At 37.1% G+C, this 23,952-nt stretch overlaps 2 protein-coding genes across 8 annotated transcripts in view; one reads left to right on the top strand and one right to left on the bottom strand.

Moving 5' to 3' along the window:
* Positions 1-5,532: 5,532 nt before the first annotated feature.
* On the top strand, positions 5,533-20,463 carry tmed1a (transmembrane p24 trafficking protein 1a). Its single transcript, NM_001003487.1, has 4 exons — positions 5,533-5,836; positions 8,622-8,719; positions 10,595-10,781; positions 19,888-20,463. The coding sequence occupies exons 1-4, from the start codon at positions 5,660-5,662 to the stop codon at positions 20,104-20,106; spliced, it is 681 nt and encodes a 226-aa protein (NP_001003487.1). The 5' UTR covers positions 5,533-5,659; the 3' UTR covers positions 20,107-20,463.
* A 3,250-nt stretch (positions 20,464-23,713) lies between these two features.
* dnm2a (dynamin 2a) overlaps positions 23,714-23,952 on the bottom strand; it is a 90,891-nt gene continuing 90,652 nt past the window's right edge. For 4 of the 7 annotated variants that reach the window (XM_073941991.1, XM_073941979.1, XM_073941968.1 and 1 more), the window contains one exon: positions 23,714-23,882. The gene's annotated coding sequence lies outside the window, so the exon portion shown is untranslated. The remainder of the gene's footprint in view (positions 23,883-23,952) is intronic. The other 3 variants (XM_068217201.2, XM_068217206.2, XM_073942002.1) reach the window with 1 other exon arrangement.

Genomic DNA, 23,952 nt, shown 5'->3' with positions numbered 1-23,952 from the left:
GAAAAGAAAAATCTTTTTCACCCAAATTTAGACCTACATGCATTTATAGCTAATGCCAAAAATATGCCTGTGTAACGTTTTGCGGTTCATGGTCCTATTTTAGATTCTGTTGCTCCTTTTTAGAGAAAGTAAAAGGAAAACCATGGCTAAATAAAGTTACAGAGGCACTGAGATGAGAGGCTGCATGTAGAACAGAAGTATATTGCATGTGCTGTAAGAGATATTATTATTATTATTATGTAGTTTATTAACAAACCTTCAAAAGCGCTTTCCACTGTCATATTTTGACTGTAATTTCCTTATTATGACTTAAGTCATACTTTCAATTCAATAATTCAACTTTTAGTCTTAAATACTTTGTCTTTTTCTATTCTTTTTGAAATAGTGGAAGACATCATGATAATAATATATATGCTTCAGTCAAATTATATATTGTCTTTTACATACGACTACTGCTCTATGCTACTAAGCCAGGTTTACAATGCAACAGATCAGTACTTTAATATGTCTACATATTAAAAATGATGTACTTTTACTTCACAAAAAGAGGACATACTTTTAGACTGCTGTGTAAGTAGGTGAATTGGAAGTGTTCTGTCTGAAGGCAGTCTAAAGTGCTACTTTTGTTGTTGTCTGTTGTTGCTGTAGTAGTAGACACAACAGAGAGAACAACATCCCTTTTATATTTTGCCGTCTAAAAATAAATGAGACGATCTAAAGACAAACCCAAGCAGATTGAGAATGCATTACTCAAAAAAGAATACTCATTCTGTCCTTATTTGTTCCCCTGGTCTATGAAACTGAAGATGACATCAAAGCTACTGACATAAGCTGGTTGCGTTGTTGCGTGCATCTTGGTCAGAAGGTGGAGCTTTGAACTAGTGATGGCTGCTTTGAAAGAAGCTTTGAAATCTTTACAAATAGTTCAGAGTGTGTATCAAATTGGCATTTACATCTGTTACATCATTACTGTTTTAAAACTATTTGAATATTCTGTGGTTACGCTTGGTTGAGGAGAAATCACTCTGCACTGGAGTTGTGATGCTAAAGGAAAACCTTGTTTGAGTTGCATCTTGACCACATGTGAAATCCGTCCACGGAAACTGTTGTGACATAACATTGTGTGAAAAATGCTGTGAACCCCATCACATCACATCGGTTCTTGGTGAGAATATTTTGTAGTCTTCACCCACCATAATGTGTAGGGTCCAAGAGCAGTTATTTAAGTAGGGCTCCAAATTATTAAAACCTGAGTAGGCTCTGGTAATGGAACAATAATTAAAACATAATTTGAGCAAAGAGGCAACAGAATATGATCCTGAGAGAGAGTCAGGCTGTTACAGCCAGTATTTCAACTTTCCAATAAAAAAAGAGCGGTTGCGTCCAATTATCCATTTACACCAACTAAGGCTGTACTCAAACTAGGCTACCCAGACCATTCCCTGGCATATTTGACCCACAAATCTTCTTTTGACTAGTGTGAATGCTCCATTCACTGCCCTGGTACATTTCGGTTGGCCAGCCCTAGCCCGTTTTGTCCCGGGCTTTCGGTGTGGTAAACATGTAGTGTGAGTTTAAAGCATGCGCATGTGTAAAACTGAAGATGTTATGTCATAACTGACAAATTGTTCCATATAAATTTATAACTCATTCTTACCCCTGCATACGAGTGTGGGCCACTTTAGGCAGTTATGTGGCACTGGCGGTCTTCTCTCGGGCCAGACAAAATGAATGTGAGCCTGAAGTGGCCCACCTGTACAATAGCAAAAGGTAATGCAAAGATTCCAATTAATATATGGGCCATTTAAGGCAAAGATTTGGCACTTATGGCAAAATGTAATTTGAATGTGAGCCTAATGTGGTCAATGTGGAAAATGGTCAATTTGGCCCAAATGATGGAGGACAAATGAGGGACTCAATTGGCAAAATGTGGCATAGTCATTAAGGTAATCTGGGTCTAAACCCAAAGTGGCTCACATGTGCAAATGTGGCCCAGTTATTTTAGGACATATGTGGGTAGCTTTTGTCAAATGTTCGGCACAATAAGCTCTGCCTATATGTGGCTGTGAGCCTACTGTGGCCCAGAACAATTATGGAAACTGTGGCCCAGTTATGTTAAAACATATGAGGGCCACTTTTGGCAAATATTTGGCACAGTAATCTCTGGCTAATGTTGCTTTTAGCCTAAAGTTGCCAAGTGAAGATATGGCATATGTGGCCCAGTTATCTTAAAACATATGTGGGCCACTTTTGGCAAATATTAGGCACAGTAAACCTGGCTAAGGTGGCTGTGAGCTTAAAGTGGCCCGGAGAATATATGGCATATGTGGGCCAAATCTGGCAAACAGCAGTGGACCGCCCAAGTGCCATCATTCCATGTGATATGTGGGCCAGATGTAAGTATCTGGTGTGGACCAGATCTGGGCAAGAATAAAAGCAAACTGTGGCCCAAAATAGAGTCAATTCTGGTTCATTTGGTTGAATTCTGGCTGATATATGGTATTGCTATGGCTTAATTGTGGTCCAGCTCTGGCAAACAGGAGTGGACCGCCCAAGACCCATCATTCCATGCGGTATGTGGGCCAGATTTAAGTATCTGGTGTGGGCCAGATCTGGGCCAAAAGAAAAGCAAACTGTGGCCCAAAATAGAGTCAATTCCGGTTCATTTGGTTGAATTCTGGCTAATATGTGGTTTTGCTATGACTTAACTGTGGCCCAGATCTGGCAAACATGAACAAACTGCCCAAGTGCCATCAATCCATGCAATATGTGGGCCGGATGTAATTGTCTTTTGTGGGCCAGATCTGGGCGAGAATAAAACTGTGGCCCAAAATAAGGTCAGTTCTGATTTATTTGGTTGAATTCTGGCTAATATGTGATATTTGTATGGCTTAATTGTGGCCCAGATCTGGCAAACAGGAACAGACTGCCCAGGTGCCATCATTCCATGCGGTATGTGGGTCGAATGTAAAGTGTCTATTGTGGGCTGGATTTAAGCCACATGAATTTTGTTAGCTGGGACTTGTCAATGAATGAAAACTGTCCTAGTTTATCAAAAATGTAAACCCCCACTGCACTTCAAGAAATTTCTAAGCATCAAAAGTGGTGGATGTGTTTGGCCATGTGTCCCAAATGACTCAAAATAATACAACACAACAATATAACTAAAGCAATCTCCATTGTACTGAGCAACTGTGCTTCTCTTCCTGTTGTCTTCTAAACAGTCGCATTGATGACACAAACATGCTTAAGGGGTCAGAATGTAAAATTGCAATGCTAGTGTTAGTGGACTGGCAGAGTGGGGGCAATCGTGCCTGTGCTCAGTTTAAGTATATAGTGCTTGTCATAAATGATCAATCTGCTCACTTCATTATTTTGTAAAAAATATATTTGCCCTCATAATCTTTAATCAAATACCTTTTATCTACTCTCAAAATGACTTCTTCACTTCTAGTCACATGGAAAGCTTTTAGGGTGGGGCTATTAGTGCATGTCTTGTTTTAGTCTTGTCTTCGCAGTTGCACAAACAAATATGATACAATTCTGTCTGTAAAATTCAGCTCATCATCCTTGTCATCATCAGAAAACACTCTTCACCCGAGAATGCCGATGGTGATTCTGGTTGACAGTATTCCTCCACAACAGAGTGCAAACTGGCATTCAAATCTTCCTTCATTTTGTTAGCAAAGCCCATCATCCAATTTTCCAATCAGCTCCCAAAGAACAAAATAACGCACCTCCCTATTTTTTTCTAATTTTAGAAACTGTTCAATTGGATGTACATAACAATAGACAATAGTGGGGAAAGGACGATCTTAGTTTTCATTTCATGCTGAAAGAAATGTGGCTGATATGCAAATAAATTATTCTTTCCAAAGACATCTGTTTAAATTAGGTTTGAAATACAATTCAGCCTTAAAAAAAAAAAAAAAAAAAAAAAAACAACTGATAAACTCTTTTTTTGTGTGTCACTGGCACATCAAGCATGTCCTGAAATGAATCTAATTAAATCTTATAATGTAAAGTGATTGTATCACTTCAGAAGATTTAGATTAAACCCCTTTATTATATTGATTGCATCTAATATGTCGTAAGATACATGTGCTGGTATTTATTTTCCGTCAGCTTAGTCCCCAATTTAACGGGGGTTGCCAAAGCAGAATGAATCACCAACTAATTTTTTTTTATTTTACCAACACAATCTCACGGCAATTCATAACTTTTTGATTTAGTGGCTAATTCGTATGATTTAGAATGACTTGCTCATCCCCCAATGACGGTTAGGTTTAGGGGTGGGGTTAGGTGCCACGCCTCCTTTTAAAAATCTGTGGGAGAAACCGGAGCAGAGCACCCACATAAGCATGAGGAGACCATGCAAACTCAACACATGTCAACTGGCCTAGCTGGGGTTCAACAGCGACCTTCTTGCTGTGAGGGATTTAACATTGTAATAATTAACCTGCAAGATATTGTTGTTGTGGCATGTATATATACAGGGTGGGCCATTTATATGGATGCACCTTAATAAAATGGGAATTGTTGGTGATATTAATGTCCTGTTTGTGCCACATTAGTAGGGGGCTTGTAAATAACTCATGAACGAATAAAGTTATGTTAAACCAAGCACACCATTGTTTTTTTTTTTTTTTTTGTGAAATTCCAAATAAAATTATTAATGTGTATCCATATAAGTGGCCAACTCTCTCTCTCTTTCATATATATATATATATATATATATATATATATATATATATATATATATATATATATATATATATATATATATATATGAACAGGGTTTTACCTGGTGATGGGTTGCGGCTGGGAGGGCGTCCCCTGCTTAAAACATAAAAACTCATGCTGGATAAGTTTGGCGGTTCATGCCGAAGTGGTGACCCTAGATTATTAAAGGGACTAAGCCAAAAAGAAAATGAATGAATGAATGTACAGGGTTTCTGCAGGTGACACTAAGTCAAATTTAGGACTTTTTAAGAGCATTTTAAGACCCTGCGGATACACTTTATCTTATTGTTATTAAAAGTCCCTGAATACTTTTACTCAATTACCTGTAAATATCAAAACTTAATAACATAGGCTACTAAGCAATTCATTTTAACTTTTTTCTGAATCACAAATTAAGGATTTTCTCATATAGCACTTATGTTTTCCCATCCAAACATCAATTGAAAGCTTGTTCAGCTTTCAGGTGATGTATATGAAACTCCATTTGAAAAATAAGTGACCCTCCAGCATTTGTTAATGATTTTGTGGTACAGGGTCATATTTAAACTTAGGTTTCAGAGTGCGCTACAAACAGCTAAATCAACATTAAAACATGATGAGTTGAAAAGCTTCCTGTAGCTTTGGAAAGCTTCTCGACGCAACAAACGCGTACAACACTTTGACGTCGGAACACAGTTAACAAATCAACGACAGTGTTTGCGCGTTTTACGCGACGCAGGAAAACTGCAACGCGTCAGTTATTAACGAAGCTATCAAACTTCACGCGCGGCTGTTTGTCATGTAGGTTCACGGGAGTCCAGACAATGCGCTCGCGGTGAAGTTTGGCAATGATAGAGTCCTGGTGAGGTCGCGTCGCTTGCAGTGCACACTGCCTGTTTGATACAGCTGCTTAAGTGTGTTAGGAAGAGCAAAAGTCATGGACGAGACGCGTCTCGCGGTTTGTTTTCTATCCTTCCTGACGCTCTGTCTGGATTTGGGATTCACTTTCGGACAGAATAAAGACACCGAGTTCACCTTCCTTCTGCCTGCTGGAGCAACCGAGTGCTTCTTCCAGACGGCCACCAAGAACAGCAGCATGGAAGTGGAGTACCAGGTCAATACAAACTTTAACTAAATATTTTATTAGACTTCAGGTTCAAATAAAAACATGCTTAAAATGGTTTGTGAAACATAAACAAAACAGATAAGCAGGTGCTTGTTTTGATGTTTCATGTTTATCATTTTGCATATTTGTTATTAAAAAAAAAAAAAAAAAAAAAACACTAGGCTACTATATACATTTTTGAAGTATTTAAAAGAGGCCACTCTTAGTTTGGTTGTTTTGGCATACATTTATTGTTTAACTTTTAAGAATTATATTGCAGGTTTCCCTGAAGGTATAATGACCAGGAAGACGCAGGACTTTCCTTTCGCATTCAGCTGGCACATGTTTTGGTCAAAGTGCATTTGTTTGAAGCTCATGTCAGCATGACTTCAGTAAAGATCGCTGCATGACTCTCTTGTCTGTTCACATATCATAAATGACTTGTGTGTTTGGATTTGGTTTCATGATTGTGTTTTTTTTCTACAGTTCTGGTGGGATGTTCAATAATATTGACAAGTCAGTGGCAGGACTTTAGCAATCGTCGTTCAGTTGTAGCAACACACACACACACAGACAGAAGTCAGTAACTCAAGTCATCATCCAACTTCACTATAGCTGTGCCACGTGTCTGGGGTGTGTTTGTGGAGCCGTCCTGCTTTACGCTAAAAACAGGCACAGCTGCGGGACAGTTGACCCCAGTCAAAGCTCAGTCCATCTGCCGGCAGGATCACAACGTCTCTAGTGCTGCATAGTTGTTGCTTGTCACATTTTATCTCCAGTAATGACAAACAGGCTTTTCCATTGAGCTGCTTTATCAGCTGGTGGTTGATAGGAGGCCTGTCATTTGAATTTGGGGAAAAGAGGACGTAGTACAGTGTTTTCATGATGCCACTGAACAAGTTTCACATTTTTATCACTGCTGAAAATGAAATTCGTCTGTTTTTGAGTTGTACTAATATGTCAGACATTTTAAGGCGAGGAACAAACTTCACCAACTGACGAAAGTCAATTATTCCCATTTGTTCTTAACATTTCCAGTCAAGTTATGTCACTCACCTGCATGTCCAAATGTCTTACCTTCATTCATCTTGAGAACACAAATTAATATATTTTAGTTTTCGGATTTTCAGCTAACTTCTTGCTGTGAGCTGACTGTGCTAATCACTGAGCCACCATGACGCCCGCACTTGATTTATATTTGCGAAAAAGTTATGTATATAAAAGATCGCTGTAAACTATAAAAGAATGTTTTTTTTTTCCTGTATAGTTACACCACATTTTATAAAATTTACACTATTCTCAAAAATAATCTTCGAAATCATTTCAAACCACAAGAACAATTTCTTATGCAAAATTATTTTGTGTTGTTGTTGTTTTTAATGTATTTATGTATTTTATTTTTATTTATCCTTTGCTATGCTTCTATCTAAAAATGTGAATTAACTTTATATGCAAACCTGGATTAATGCATAAAAGATTTGCGAATAAAGCAGCATCTCCATGCAACGAGTCAATCAAAACAAAATCGTCACTTCTTGATTAACTGGCGCCAAATATCAACAGTAAAGACGGAATTTGCTGCAATAGGAGAAGCTGCATAAATATTTTCTTAATTTCATGACTTAAGTTTATTATAAAGTAATTTCGAGAGGACCTTGTGATTGATTGAACATGACTGGTTCTGCATTAACTATGCATGATCCACCAATCAGACGATTCCTTACCCACTATATAGAGCCAGGGTTTCTCACTACAGTCATCTTTGATTTGAAGAATCTCCCCCTTCCACCCCTACTCCTCCACCTTACTCTTCATAGGACGGCACGGTGGCCCAGTGATTAACACTGTTGCCTCACAGCAAGAACGTCACCGGTTCTAGTCCATTAACAGGCCGGTTTTCAGGCAGGCAAGTTTACATGTTCTTCCCGGGCTCGCATGGGTTTCCCACGGGTTCTCTGGTTTCCTCCCACATTCCAAAAACGTGCATTACAAGTTAATTGATCAATCTAAATTTAGCACTACAGTAAAACTCTCATATCGCAATTCTTTTCATGGCAATCATTTTTCTGTCATCAGCTTTTTAAAAAAAAAAAAAAAGGGGGGAGTTCTCGAGACCTACCTGAGCTCAGAGCTCCACTCTCTGCAAACGGGAGGGAGCCCAGGGCTCTCTCCTGGGACAGCATGCCAAACATGCTTATAATCAATCATCAGCTAAGTGTGAACTTATGAAATGACTTGCGCCTCAGAAGGCAATCCTGAATCGCAATGAATGTGCAGTGGTGTTTGAGGCATCAGAAGCGGAGCACAGATACTCTTGATTCTGGAGGTCATTAATAATATAATGACACTAATACTTAAATGATTAAGGCATTTTAGAATGACCAAAACAACATTTAAGATGTTTTACAGTGTGCTCAGCTGCTATTTTGTCAATTCAAATACACATTTTTATCATCACATGATCTCTTATAACAAAAATCACAGGACATGTTTAATGCACATATTCAGGAATTTGTTTGTTGAAAGTGTCTCCATTTTATGCTCATCTTTTTTTAACGAGTATTTTTTATGGGAACTATTTCTTTAAAAGTTTATCTCATTTAATCACCCTACTGTAAGTCACTTGCATAAAAATGTAGAGACAAAAATTATTGAAATTCTTTGAATAGCTGACAGTTTCACATACAGTAGAACATGTTTATGGTTTATAACACTAAATGTTCAGTTGGATGTGCAGGTCACTTCACAGAAATAAACATTGTTGTGAAACAGTGCAATCTGTGTATGTGTGCAGGTGATCGCAGGCTCAGGACTGGACGTGGGCTTCACTCTGATCTCCCCCCGGGGGTACAGACTGGTCTCAGACTTCAGAAAATCTGACGGCATCCACACGTGAGTTTCAGGTCCCACAGAGCTGAACCTTTACACGTTTACTCATTTGCATACCCGTGAGTTTCGGACCATCATAATCCACTGTATTTGCATGTCTTCTGCTGCAAGTTTGCATGCTGGATGCATGACTGACAGTGAACTGAAAACTGACTTCACAGAAAACAGTTCCATCTTCGCAGAAACTGATGCTAGGTAGTTAATGTCAGCAAGTGTTGTGACCAATTTGCTGCGCGTTTCTTCAGTTGTTTGTGTTGTGACCAATTTGCAACACATGTACTGTGCTTTCTCTTTTTATAATTATTTCTTTGGGGGTTTTCACCTTTATTTGGATTGGAAAGTAGAAAGAATTGACATGAATGCATTGGTAGCAAAGAGAGGTGAAGGAACGCGAAGTGGAATCGAACTCGAGTTGCCGCGAGTGCATGTGGCGACGCACTAACCACTACGCCAACTTGCATGTGCTTTTTTTTTTTTAAATTGCAGAGCGTGAAGCTCTCTCGGCCACCATACTTTTATCTTCGAACTCTTAGTTCATATCCTGCAATTTTGAATTCTGATTTATTTAGCAAATTATGTGTGCTTATAACCAGGGCACAATTTAAAAGGGAGGTTTGACCCACATAATTAATGCTTGACCCACTGAAGGATGTCAAAAGAAGATGTGTGGGGGTCAGCCCTTTAAATGGTGAGATGTACATTGTTCTAATCTGTATCTTAAATAATAATAAGTAATAATAAAACCATGGGGAAAATAAATATTTCTTCTTCATTTATTCGCCCCTATTATGGTTTATACCAGGGGTGTCCAAACTTGGTCCTGGAGGGCCGGTGTCCTGCATAGTTTAGCTCCGGCTTCCTCCAACACACCTGCCTGGAAGTCTAGTATACCTAGAAAAAGCTTCATTAGATGGTTCAGGTGTGTCTAATTAGGGTTGGAACTAAAATATGTAGGACACCGGCCCTCCAGGACCGAGTTTGGGACACCCCTGGGTTATACAATTGTGAATCCATGACCACGTCCAGCAATCCACACTGTAAAAAATGCTGGGTTCCACACAATCGATTTGTGTTGGGACAACATGAAGGAATTAAGTTAAATTATTAGTTTTTTTTTTTAATTTTTTTTTATTTATATGGACTGAACATAAAATAATAAAGTGAAGCTGTTTCAGATCATTTTAGTGGTTTATGTCGGAAAACATTGTCAGCAGTCTGAAACTGGCACCAAAAGTGTTCACAAGACACTTTTCTTGTAAAATAGGTGTTTGTATGTAAAAGCTGAAAGTTCATTAAAATTGTAGTTGTATGTATATTAATAGACACCTGTGCTAGCACATGGATGTTAAATAGTACAATAAAAAGTGTCCTTATCCACCACTTGTGTGCAGCATGCACATGGATGACGCGATAGAAGCCATAATGCGCCAGACCACACACCAGCTGATGGTGGAGAGGAGAGTAATGAAGCCAGTTACGATATGGGGATGGTTAGATGGGAGGTCATGATGGACAGAGGCCAGTGGGCAGATTTTTAATGACCACAGTGAGTCAGGACCTCGGTTTAACATCTCACTGAGCAGTATAGAGTCCCCATCAAGATAATGGGGCGTCAGTGTATACCCCGGTTATCTCTAACACCATGACCATGTGAATTGCTGAGAGCTACGGTAGCTGCCGGCTGTACTCATTATCCCCCCAAAACACTGAACATTTGAACAAGTTGAATTAATATATTAGATGTAATTCAGTTAAATGTATGTATTTGATTCACTGAAGCTCTGAAGCAAAACGGTTATATTAGTTTCATTTTAATTTTTAGTTTTTCTTAAAGTCATTAAATGCATTGTAGTAAGCTTGCTGTGTGTTTTAAATCAGTGTTGACTCCACTGAGGAGGGCGACTACCGGATCTGCTTTGACAACAGCTTCAGCCGTATATCGGAGAAGATGGTGTATGTGGAGGTGATCATGGATGGACCAGAAGGAGAGGATGAGGATGATGAAGACTGGGCTGCTTTGGCTGAACCTGAGGACTCACTGGAGTACAAACTGGAGGATATCAGGGTAAACAATAGTCAAACGTCTTTTCATTTATTTGCCTCTGTTTACATCTATTAATGCAGGAGATCGATCATGTGGATTATGAGATTTAAAGTGCCCCATCATGCTTTTCAGATATCCTCTTTCATGCAGTGGTGCATGTTTATTATTATTATTATTACTATTATTATTATTATTATTATTATTATTATTATTAATATTATTATTATTATTATAAGAATGTAAAATGTCTGTAGTTATAAAGCTCAAAGTGCCTGATTAAAAAAAATATATATATATTTTTTTCTTTAATAAGGATTAAAGGCACTGTTGCCATTAGAGGGCGCCTATTCACAACAAACAAAGGCGTATAGTGTGATGCCATATTGGGGTCACACTCTGTTTAGCTCAAGGGTAGTTAGAAAAGCTTCCTTTTTAAGTGAGCTTGCTTAGTTTTTTCTGAATGGCTAAAATGAGTTTTATTTAAGTTTCATTATGGCGCATATCTATGTATCACATTTGTATAATGTCAGCCTATCCTTTTCACTAATGATATCTGCTACTGTGACATATGCATTTACACAACTTCACACCTACAATAATCATTAAAGATGCTAAGGGTGTACTCACACTATGTACAGCTGCCTTAAACGGTGCCAAAGCACAATTGTCCCCCCTCCGGTCTCCCTGACGGCCCGCACTCACATTACATTTGGCCTGGGCATGCTTGCGTCATTGATGATGCGCTGTTCAGTTTAAGAAGCTCTATATAAATGGAACCTTAAAAGTCACGTCTCGTCTTTAGTTTTGGGCTCAGGCGCGTTTTGAACTCACACACAAGCATGCTGCGCCAAAGCCCAGGTGAACCACACTCTGGCACACCTCTTCCAACCGGCCCAGGGCCGGCCAAGTGAATCGTGCTTGAGCCCGATTTAGAGCACTTACACTTCTCAAACGATCCAGGAAACGGGCGTAAGCATGGTTGGGAGAGCATAGTGTGAGTACGCCCTGTATTAGGATGCTTTAACACTAGCACTTTTGGTTCGCACCTGGGTTTGTTTTACGTCAGAGTACGGTACGTTTAGCTTGTGTGAACTATGTCTTTTAAACTCATATGCGCACCCACGAATTGTACCCAAGTCTGCCTGAAAGCGGTGATTTAGGGTAAGGTTCACTTCTGATATGAATGCAATTGTACCAAATAAAAGTAAGCGAACCGCCAACTGTAAAACAAACTTTAGTTTTCATAACGTTCATTTGTGTGTGTGTGTGTGTGTGTGTGTGTGTGTGTGTGTGTGTGTGTGTGTGTGAGTGTGTGTGTGTGTGTGTGTGTGTGTGTGTGTGTGTGTGTGTGTGTGTGTGTGTGTGTGTGTGTGTGTGTGTGTGTGTGTGTGTGTGTGTGTGTGTGTGTGTGTGTGTGTGTGTGTGTGTGTGTGTGTGTGTGTGTGTGTGTGTGTGTGTGTGTGTGTGTGTGTGTGTGTGTGTGTGTGTGTGTGTGTGTGTGTGTGTGTGTGTGTGTGTGTGTGTGTGTGTGTGTGTGTGTGTGTGTGTGTGTGTGTGTGTGTGTGTGTGTGTGTGTGTGTGTGTGTGTGTGTGTGTGTGTGTGTGTGTGTGTGTGTGTGTGTGTGTGTGTGTGTGTGTGTGTGTGTGTGTGTGTGTGTGTGTGTGTGTGTGTGTGTGTGTGTGTGTGTGTGTGTGTGTGTATCACCTATCTTGGTGTCAAGCGGGACTGACCCAGTGCAATGTCTACTTGTCTCCATGACAAACGACTTCTGCAGACATCTCATGATGTTCTAAACAATTTTTTTTAGGCCTATTTTCTTTTAATTATGAAGTATTGGATTTATATGTTTGCATTTCAATGCAGCATCCCTAATGTATTCTCTTAGGTGAGGAAAGATTTCCACTTATCATACTTAAAATTAAACTGTGCATTATGCATTAAAAAAAGTTCAAAGCACCAGAATCAGTACTCTATGTCGGCCGGTCACCGTGACAAGGAATCAGTACTCTGTATCTGCTGCAGCCTTGATTGGAGTATCGCTATTGATTTACAGTAATCAACGATTGGATCAAAAAAAGTTGTCAAAATTTTCCTAAGAAAAGATTGGGTGTTTAATAGTTTTAGGACAACTTTGATGGTTTTGAACCTCTTCAAATGTTGTCTATTGTATTTATGCAGACGATTTACAAAATGTCATCCTTTTACATAATCTTTACTAAATATTCTAATGAAATTTAGTATAATAAGAAAAATCAATCATTATGACTCACAATATATTGTTGGCTATTTCTATAAATATTCCTGTAAAATTAAGACTGGGTTTGTCTTCCAGGGTAAACAATTATGATAACATTTACTTTTTTTTTTTTTTTTTTTTTTTTTTTTACCTTGCTTCATGTAATTCCTTTTGCAAGAGAGCTCTGAAACAGAATATGAAATGTTTTATATATCATAATAAACACTACTGTATGCTGCCATACAAAGGCAAAGAGTAGTAACTACACATTTGGTCAAAATTAAAAGTCTATAAACAAAGCCTAAAATTAAAGAGTTAAAGCCTAAAATAAGCATTGTACTCTGTGGTTCCCAAAGTGTGTGTCGGGACCCCCTGGGGGGTTGCGAGACAATGATGGGGGTTCACTTGGTGATTTTTAAAAAAATCTCATATATGTTAATAAACTATTAATAACTATTAACAGCGGTGGTGCAGTGAGTAGCACTGTCGTCTCACAGCAAGAAAGCTACTGGTTCAAACTGGGTCAGTTGGCATTTCTGTGTGTAGGTTGCATGTTCTCCCAGTGTTCGTGTGGGTTTCCTCCAGATTCTCTTGTTTCCCCCACAGTCCAAAGACATGCGGTACAGGTGAATTGGGTAGGCTAAATTATCCATAGTGTATGTGTGTAAATGAGAGTGTATGGATGATTCCCAGTAATGGGTTGTAGCTGGAAGGGCATCTGCTGTATAAGTTGGTGGTTCATTCTGCTGTGGCGATCACCGATTAATAAAGAGACTAAGCCAAAAAGAGAATGAATTAATGTGTATATATATATATATATATATATATATATATATATATATATATATATATATATATATATATATATATATATATTTATATTTATTTATTTTTATTATTATTTTTAATTTTTTTATTTTACAGCACAATGTTAAACTTTGATACCTTAACATTAACCACATACATTATAAATAAAGGCCACGACTAAACATATAGGATGATCTCCAAGTGGCGGTCTCCAAAATTAAACCAAGAATGGTGTTATGCTATAAACTTTGTGCCCACCATTCTCATAAAGTGAGGTTAATATCAAATTAAACAAATGAATAATGACTATAAAATAATATGGTTATTAGGCTATTGCACTTTATTTTATTTTTTTGTAATAGCTGTGTTCATATAGTTCTTATTGTTGTGTGTGTGCACTGTTGTGTGTAGTATTTGTGTTTATAACCACCTCAGAGCATAATGGGGGTCATGAGTCACTTGAATTATTTTGGGGCTTTTGGGCTGAAAGTTTGAGAACCCCTGATTTTAACATCTGTTCTCTCTTGTGACATTATCACACTTCAGGAAAAATAGATAAATAAATAATTAAATAAATAAATAAATAATAAATAAAAAAAAAACAACAACATCAACAATTGTCAAATTTGTAGTATCTACAACACCCAAGCTGGTGTCAAAACATTTACAGTAGATTTTTTTTGTGTTTTATGTAGATACTCCACTTAACCTTGGAAGTTTATATTGTTATAACAAAATCATGCTTTTGTTGAATTTCTTTTTAAATGTTTGCACTTTATTTATTCATTTTCCTTTAGCTTAGTCTCTATTTCAGAGGTCGCCACAGTGGGATAAACCACCAAATAGGTCACACTTTGATGGTTTGTTTGTTAAATATAAGTTACATTGCATCTACATGTCAACTAATTCTCATTAGATTGTAAGTAGACTGTTAAGTTGGAGTTAGTGTAAGTTGACATGTACTTGCAAAGCTTCTTATAGTCAGTTAAATGTCTGTTAAAGGAGCAGTAACAACAGATATTAAGCAGACAGTCTACTAATACTCAAATGGGCTATAAAATAAAGTGTTAGCACCAACTATTCCAGCATATGTTTTTATGCAGCAGATGCCCTTTTCAGCTGCAACCCAGTTCTGGGAAACACCCATACACTGCGTCATTCACAGACACTACAGCCCAATTAGTTCAATTCACCTATAGTGAGCACCTGCAAGAAACCCACGCAAACATGGGGAGAACATGCAAACTCCACACAGAATTGCCAAACCAGCGACCCTTAACCAAACTATAAAGATGTATAATTGTTTATTGAAGCTGCATTGAATAAAAAGGCTTATCTCCTTGAATGTGACAGAATGTTTAATTCTTCCTGAGGAATTGATACCCACAATTAATTTGTACATAGATGAAACATGGCAAAGAGAATGGGACAACTGCATGATTAATAAACTACATGAAATTAACAAGAAAATAAATGAAAGACATCTAGCAATCTATTATTTTGAGACCAGGCATCTATAGGCATTTGAGATCAGACTGTCTATACTATATGTCAAATTGGACATTCTAGGCTGACACATTTATATTTACTGAACAACAAAGCATCGCCTTAATGTAATTATTGCCAGGCTGTTCTTACCATAAAACATATTTTGTTGGAATGTGGAAGTTTTAATACCATTAGACAAAATGTTTTAAGCAGAGTACTTTGATTTTTAAAAAGGAAGGATTTAAAATTATTTATCAAAAATTGAACTGAAAAAAAGGGCGAGGCAGTGGCGCAGTAGGTAGTGCTGTCGCCTCACAGCAAGAAGGTTGCTGGGTCGCTGGTTCGAACCTCGGCTCAGTTGGCGTTTCTGTGTGGAGTTTGCATGTTCTCCCTGCCTTCGCGTGGGTTTCCTCCGGGTGCTCCGGTTTCCCCCACAGTCCAAAGACATGCGGAATTGGGTAGACATGCATGAATTGGGTAGGCTAAATTGTCCGTTGTGTGTGTGTGTGTGTGTGTGTGTGTGTGTGTGTGTGTGTGTGTGTGTGTGTGTGTGTGTGTGTGTGTGTGTGTGTGTGTGTGTGTGTGTGTGTGTGTGTGTGTGTGTGTGTGTGTGTGTGTGTGTGTGTGTGTGTGTGTGTGTGTGTGTGTGTGTGTGTGTGTGTGTGTGTGTGTGTGTGTGTGTGTGTGTGTGTGTGTGTGTGTGTGTGTGTGTGTGTGTGTGTGTGTGTGTGTGTGTGTGTGTGTGTGTGTGTGTGTGTGTGTGTGTGTATCACCTATCTTGGTGTCAAGCGGGACTGACCCAGTGCAATGTCTACTTGTCTCCATGACAAACGACTTCTGCAGACATCTCATGATGTTCTAAACAATTTTTTTTAGGCCTATTTTCTTTTAATTATGAAGTATTGGATTTATATGTTTGCATTTCAATGCAGCATCCCTAATGTATTCTCTTAGGTGAGGAAAGATTTCCACTTATCATACTTAAAATTAAACTGTGCATTATGCATTAAAAAAAGTTCAAAGCACCAGAATCAGTACTCTATGTCGGCCGGTCACCGTGACAAGGAATCAGTACTCTGTATCTGCTGCAGCCTTGATTGGAGTATCGCTATTGATTTACAGTAATCAACGATTGGATCAAAAAAAGTTGTCAAAATTTTCCTAAGAAAAGATTGGGTGTTTAATAGTTTTAGGACAACTTTGATGGTTTTGAACCTCTTCAAATGTTGTCTATTGTATTTATGCAGACGATTTACAAAATGTCATCCTTTTACATAATCTTTACTAAATATTCTAATGAAATTTAGTATAATAAGAAAAATCAATCATTATGACTCACAATATATTGTTGGCTATTTCTATAAATATTCCTGTAAAATTAAGACTGGGTTTGTCTTCCAGGGTAAACAATTATGATAACATTTACTTTTTTTTTTTTTTTTTTTTTTTTTTTTACCTTGCTTCATGTAATTCCTTTTGCAAGAGAGCTCTGAAACAGAATATGAAATGTTTTATATATCATAATAAACACTACTGTATGCTGCCATACAAAGGCAAAGAGTAGTAACTACACATTTGGTCAAAATTAAAAGTCTATAAACAAAGCCTAAAATTAAAGAGTTAAAGCCTAAAATAAGCATTGTACTCTGTGGTTCCCAAAGTGTGTGTCGGGACCCCCTGGGGGGTTGCGAGACAATGATGGGGGTTCACTTGGTGATTTTTAAAAAAATCTCATATATGTTAATAAACTATTAATAACTATTAACAGCGGTGGTGCAGTGAGTAGCACTGTCGTCTCACAGCAAGAAAGCTACTGGTTCAAACTGGGTCAGTTGGCATTTCTGTGTGTAGGTTGCATGTTCTCCCAGTGTTCGTGTGGGTTTCCTCCAGATTCTCTTGTTTCCCCCACAGTCCAAAGACATGCGGTACAGGTGAATTGGGTAGGCTAAATTATCCATAGTGTATGTGTGTAAATGAGAGTGTATGGATGATTCCCAGTAATGGGTTGTAGCTGGAAGGGCATCTGCTGTATAAGTTGGTGGTTCATTCTGCTGTGGCGATCACCGATTAATAAAGAGACTAAGCCAAAAAGAGAATGAATTAATGTGTATATATATATATATATATATATATATATATATATATATATATATATATATATATATATATATATATATATATATTTATATTTATTTATTTTTATTATTATTTTTAATTTTTTTATTTTACAGCACAATGTTAAACTTTGATACCTTAACATTAACCACATACATTATAAATAAAGGCCACGACTAAACATATAGGATGATCTCCAAGTGGCGGTCTCCAAAATTAAACCAAGAATGGTGTTATGCTATAAACTTTGTGCCCACCATTCTCATAAAGTGAGGTTAATATCAAATTAAACAAATGAATAATGACTATAAAATAATATGGTTATTAGGCTATTGCACTTTATTTTATTTTTTTGTAATAGCTGTGTTCATATAGTTCTTATTGTTGTGTGTGTGCACTGTTGTGTGTAGTATTTGTGTTTATAACCACCTCAGAGCATAATGGGGGTCATGAGTCACTTGAATTATTTTGGGGCTTTTGGGCTGAAAGTTTGAGAACCCCTGATTTTAACATCTGTTCTCTCTTGTGACATTATCACACTTCAGGAAAAATAGATAAATAAATAATTAAATAAATAAATAAATAATAAATAAAAAAAAAACAACAACATCAACAATTGTCAAATTTGTAGTATCTACAACACCCAAGCTGGTGTCAAAACATTTACAGTAGATTTTTTTTGTGTTTTATGTAGATACTCCACTTAACCTTGGAAGTTTATATTGTTATAACAAAATCATGCTTTTGTTGAATTTCTTTTTAAATGTTTGCACTTTATTTATTCATTTTCCTTTAGCTTAGTCTCTATTTCAGAGGTCGCCACAGTGGGATAAACCACCAAATAGGTCACACTTTGATGGTTTGTTTGTTAAATATAAGTTACATTGCATCTACATGTCAACTAATTCTCATTAGATTGTAAGTAGACTGTTAAGTTGGAGTTAGTGTAAGTTGACATGTACTTGCAAAGCTTCTTATAGTCAGTTAAATGTCTGTTAAAGGAGCAGTAACAACAGATATTAAGCAGACAGTCTACTAATACTCAAATGGGCTATAAAATAAAGTGTTAGCACCAACTATTCCAGCATATGTTTTTATGCAGCAGATGCCCTTTTCAGCTGCAACCCAGTTCTGGGAAACACCCATACACTGCGTCATTCACAGACACTACAGCCCAATTAGTTCAATTCACCTATAGTGAGCACCTGCAAGAAACCCACGCAAACATGGGGAGAACATGCAAACTCCACACAGAATTGCCAAACCAGCGACCCTTAACCAAACTATAAAGATGTATAATTGTTTATTGAAGCTGCATTGAATAAAAAGGCTTATCTCCTTGAATGTGACAGAATGTTTAATTCTTCCTGAGGAATTGATACCCACAATTAATTTGTACATAGATGAAACATGGCAAAGAGAATGGGACAACTGCATGATTAATAAACTACATGAAATTAACAAGAAAATAAATGAAAGACATCTAGCAATCTATTATTTTGAGACCAGGCATCTATAGGCATTTGAGATCAGACTGTCTATACTATATGTCAAATTGGACATTCTAGGCTGACACATTTATATTTACTGAACAACAAAGCATCGCCTTAATGTAATTATTGCCAGGCTGTTCTTACCATAAAACATATTTTGTTGGAATGTGGAAGTTTTAATACCATTAGACAAAATGTTTTAAGCAGAGTACTTTGATTTTTAAAAAGGAAGGATTTAAAATTATTTATCAAAAATTGAACTGAAAAAAAGGGCGAGGCAGTGGCGCAGTAGGTAGTGCTGTCGCCTCACAGCAAGAAGGTTGCTGGGTCGCTGGTTCGAACCTCGGCTCAGTTGGCGTTTCTGTGTGGAGTTTGCATGTTCTCCCTGCCTTCGCGTGGGTTTCCTCCGGGTGCTCCGGTTTCCCCCACAGTCCAAAGACATGCGGAATTGGGTAGACATGCATGAATTGGGTAGGCTAAATTGTCCGTTGTGTGTGTGTGCGTGTGTGTGTGTGTGTGTGTGTGTGTGTGTGTGTGTGTGTGTGTGTGTGTGTGTGTGTGTGTGTGTGTGTGTGTGTGTGTGTGTGTGTGTGAATGTTTGTGTGGATGTTTCCCAGAGATGGGTTGCGGCTGGAAGGTCATCCACTGTGTAAAAACTTGCTGGATTAGTTGGCGGTTTATTCCTCTGTGGCGACCCCGGATTAATAAAGGGACTAAGCCGACAAGAAAATGAATGAAGGAATGAATGAATGAATGAACTGAAAAATCATATTTAACTTTGAATATATTTTTGTGTGTATTTGATCTATTTATGTTTTATATATTTGTCTAGTTTGTCAAGTAACTTTTTTTTTATTGTAATACGAATTTTTTTTAATCATGTAATTTTAATTTTTTGTATATCCATTTTGCCACTAAATAGCCATAAGTTGCTGATGTGGCAATAAATAAATATAGCTGCATTGATGTTCTTCTGTCCTCACACAGGACTCGATGGACGCAGTGCACAAGAGCCTGGAGCGAAGCCGTCAGCTTCAGACGACACTGCGGGCGTTCGAGGCTCGTGACCGATACCTGCTGGAGGATAACCTTTGGCGCGTCTCCTTCTGGTCCTGCGCCAGTCTGCTGGTGATGATCAGTGTGGCCCTCACACAGGTCTACACGTTACGCAGATTATTCAACGACAAACACAAAGTTTGCACATAGCAGAGTTGAACACTGTAACACCCAATGCACTGCTTATGCCAAATATTAAAAGGATGGATTCTGGACACTCTCAGGTCCTAACTAAACACTCTATAAAACTGTGAGGTCTTTAGAGATATCAGTGAAATCTTGGAGTATTAGTTAAACTTGTTTTAGTTTTAATAAGAAGAGTATGTAGCAGCAAACACTGGTGAACACAACATTTATTTGAATCACTGTACAGACATTTGAATGTGAATCTAATTTGGATTTGACTTTTAAAACACTGCAGTTAAAATCATTTATGTGACTTAATAACATTTGCTAGTAGATTCCTTATAGGATTATGTGGTATAAATAAAAAAAGAAATAATGCAAGTAATAGTTTTTTTTTTAATGGCTTTATTATACATCAGCATCTTGTTTGAAACACAAAATGGGTCGTTGCTGTTATTTTGCATCAATTCATGACTAGACTAAGTTATTACTCCGATTCATAACACTACTTTCAAGACTGCCATCATTATTCTCTAATGCTGATTCATTTCCAGTATTTCTAATGTTCTTACATCACCTTGCAACAATATACAAATATTCTCATTAACCAAGTCACATTTATGTACAACCATCTTCATCATTGTAAAAACTACCTATAAATAAGTGTCCCTAGAGATTCACATAAACGTCATGGTGCTCCATTTATGAAGCATACACATATTTGGCACTAAGGTCATTCTTTGCAAATCAGGAAATTAAATCTGACAAAGGCTGTTAAACAACAAAGCCAGTTGCTCACCAGAATCGAGGCATTAAAAGATTAAAAGGATAATATCAGGCCACACATCTTCATCTGCTGTCATTGCATTGTGTGTGGCATTTTGACGTCAAACAAGTGACTACTGAAATGAGTGCTGGAAATGATTTGTGTTTTTTTTTAAAGGTCAGATGCTGGAGTCTTGTGATTAAATCTGGAATTTGATTTCATGCTTTCAAAATTGAATGTACATTACCTGACAACAGTTAGGTTATTTTAAGTTTTTGGAACAACAAATAATAACTTGACTTGTAGTTGATCATTTGGTATCATAAGTGGCTTATATGAAAGGCAAAGGCCTCTGAATTATGCTTATTTTATTGCAATAAATTTTGATCATGAATTGATTTAATTGTTTAATTAGGACAGTAAGGTCTGACTTTACTTAGACTAAAGTCTTGTCACTTGTCACTTATCTCTGCTATGATACCTTCTACTGCAAAATAACTTTCTACTAATAACTTTCTACTATTCATCATCAAATAACTAATCATCTGGAGCAAAAAAAAAAATCTTGTAGGACTCCCAGAGTTCATAGCGATCATTTGGATTCCCCTTCTATGCCTCCTTTTTTTTTTATCCTACCCCAGACATGCTCAATAATGTTTATATCTGGTGACTGGGCTGGCCAATCCAGGAGCACTTCAACCTTTTTTGCTTTCAGGAACTTTGATGTGGAGGCTGAAGAATGAGGAGGTGCGCTATCCTGCTAAAGAATTTGTTATGTAATGGGCAGCACAAATGTCCTGATACCTCAGGCTGTTGATGTTGTCATCCACTCTGTAGATCTTTCGCATGCCCCCATACTGATGCAACCCCAAACCATGATTTTTTCCACACCAAACTTGACTGATTTCTATCAGAATCTTGAGTCCATGTGGGTTCCACTAGGTGTTCTGCAGTTTTTGTGATGCAGTTCAATAGATTATTAATCGGAAAAATCTACCTTCTGCCACTTTTCCAAATGATCAACTAGAAGTCAAGTTATTATTTGTTGCTCTTACAACTGGGATAAACAGAAATACTTTTGTCAGCTAGTATACCATTGGAACAAATTTATTTCTTGCTACCAGTAATTAGTACATGTTGCAGGCTAATAAATGAATACTTTAGACTTCTGACATCAGCGAGAAAACTTCAGTTTAATTTCAACCTTTAGAAATGGTAAACCTCTCTTGTAAAAAAAAAAAAAGAAAAAAAAAATCACTGCTTATGTAAAGTGTTTCTAATGCAGCATCTATGGGACTGAGAGTAAATTTATGTAAATTTAGTAAATTTATCATGTTGTTCTCTCCCCTGGTTGCCGGCATCAGTCTCACACAATCTTTTTCCTTTTTCTTAGTCTTGATAATACCATTGTGGCGTTCTTCTTTTATCAATTTAACAAACAGGATTGTAAATATATATATATATATATATATATATATATATATATATATATATATATATATATATATATATATATATATATATATATTGTTGTTTTCTCCCATTCTCCAAGTTTACTCAACTATGACGACTTCTGCTGCTTAAAAACCCGGAAATGTGAAAAGGGTCTATGTGCAGGGCGAGGTGGCCAAAGGACTGGAATTGTGAACCACTGGTGTAAAGGAACATTTCACACTTGTTTCATTTAGAAATGAGGTTAGTGCCACTTTTTACCTAGGGCTAACATAAGCCAGGTTGCATAACTGTAAGTTGTGGCACTATTATGGTAATTAGCCATTATTTGAAATACAAGCAAAAACACAAGCAAAAAAAGATGTTTGCTACAATAAACATAGGATGTGACATTTAAAGAAAAAAAAAAGTTTTTTTTTACCTTTTTAATTGTGTGAAAATGTTATAAAATAGAGCTTTGCAGAGATGCTGTAAAAAAAAAAAAAAAAAACATTTTTTAAAAAGTAGGTTCCATAACGCAGTGTTTCTCAACCACATTCCTGAAGGACCACCAACCTTGCATGTTTTGAATGTCTCCTTTGTCTGTTGCACCCATTACAGTTATTTCAGTCTCTTCTAACTAGCTGATGATCTGAATCATGTGTGTTTGGTTAAGGAGGCAATGTGCAGAGCTGCTGGTCCTCCAGGAATGTGTTTGAGAAGCACTGCCCTAAAGTATATTAAACTAAACAGCTGTTAAAGTTTTCCTACTTTAAATAATATAAATAATCATTTGTGGAATGTTAAAGTTCTTTAGATGTTAATGGTTAATTTACACAAGTCATTCAGGTGAGGTATACCAGCCACACCATCTTGCTACTGGGGTGCCTCAGGGCTCTGTTCTTGCACCGCTTCTCTCACCTGGGTTTGAAGGGCAGGGTGGGTGTGGGAATTCTTTAGATTATTAAAATGTTCTTCAATCTATGAAGAAAATGTATTTTAACTAAAGATAATCTTAATTAAAAGGTTGGAAAAAAAAATATGGCATCACTGCGGTTTTGCAACCTCTGCTTTTGTTCCACAAACACTATAAAAAAGTAATATGCCCTCTCATTGTCTTATTTGTGTGAAAATGTAGGTTATATTGTTTTCAATGATTAATCAAACGCTGTAGGCAATTGTTGCATTGAACGAATAATAGTAGATCTGAAAAGATGGAGTAGTGTTCATTAGACAGCCTTTTTTCATATTAGAGTTTGTAATGCTTCTAAGTTATGAGATGGTTACTTAAAGACTTTTAATGCCACAGAAATAGAAAACAGAATTTAAAAATTCCATAAATTACTTCTGGATGCAAGATAAAAAAGAAAAAAAGCAGATAAAACGTAGCACTTTTTCCAAATCAGCAAGAGTAAAGCTCACTAAAGACTGTAATCCCTGGAAAAATCATATATTTTGGAAACCATTTTTTTAAATACACATTGAATCAGCAGCTTCTCAGCAGTTGTTGTGTCGTTGCAGGCATCTGCAGGGTCTCTTCCAGACAGTGTTTGGTGTAATTAATTACAAAGTAACTAGTTACTGTAATTAAATTACTTATCTGCTGAAAAAAGTAAAGGAGTTATTATTTAATATACTTCATTTTAATACATTACATAAATTCAACAGTTCTG

Source organism: Danio rerio, chromosome 3 (genome assembly GCF_049306965.1).
Source record: "Danio rerio strain Tuebingen ecotype United States chromosome 3, GRCz12tu, whole genome shotgun sequence".
NCBI lineage: Eukaryota > Metazoa > Chordata > Actinopteri > Cypriniformes > Danionidae > Danio > Danio rerio.
The sequence above is the reverse complement of the archived record's forward strand: the minus strand, read 5'-3'. Positions and strand labels throughout refer to the sequence as shown.

What these genes read in the sequence shown, in the direction of transcription:
- tmed1a (NM_001003487.1), top strand. Translation starts at nt 5,660, where the DNA reads ATGGACGAGACGCGTCTCGCGGTTTGTTTTCTATCCTTCCTGACGCTC. An exon ending in GCATGGAAGTGGAGTACCAG is followed by an intron (nt 5,837 to 8,621) that starts GTCAATACAAAC and finishes GTATGTGTGCAG; the next exon opens with GTGATCGCAGGCTCAGGACT. An exon ending in AAATCTGACGGCATCCACAC is followed by an intron (nt 8,720 to 10,594) that starts GTGAGTTTCAGG and finishes GTTTTAAATCAG; the next exon opens with TGTTGACTCCACTGAGGAGG.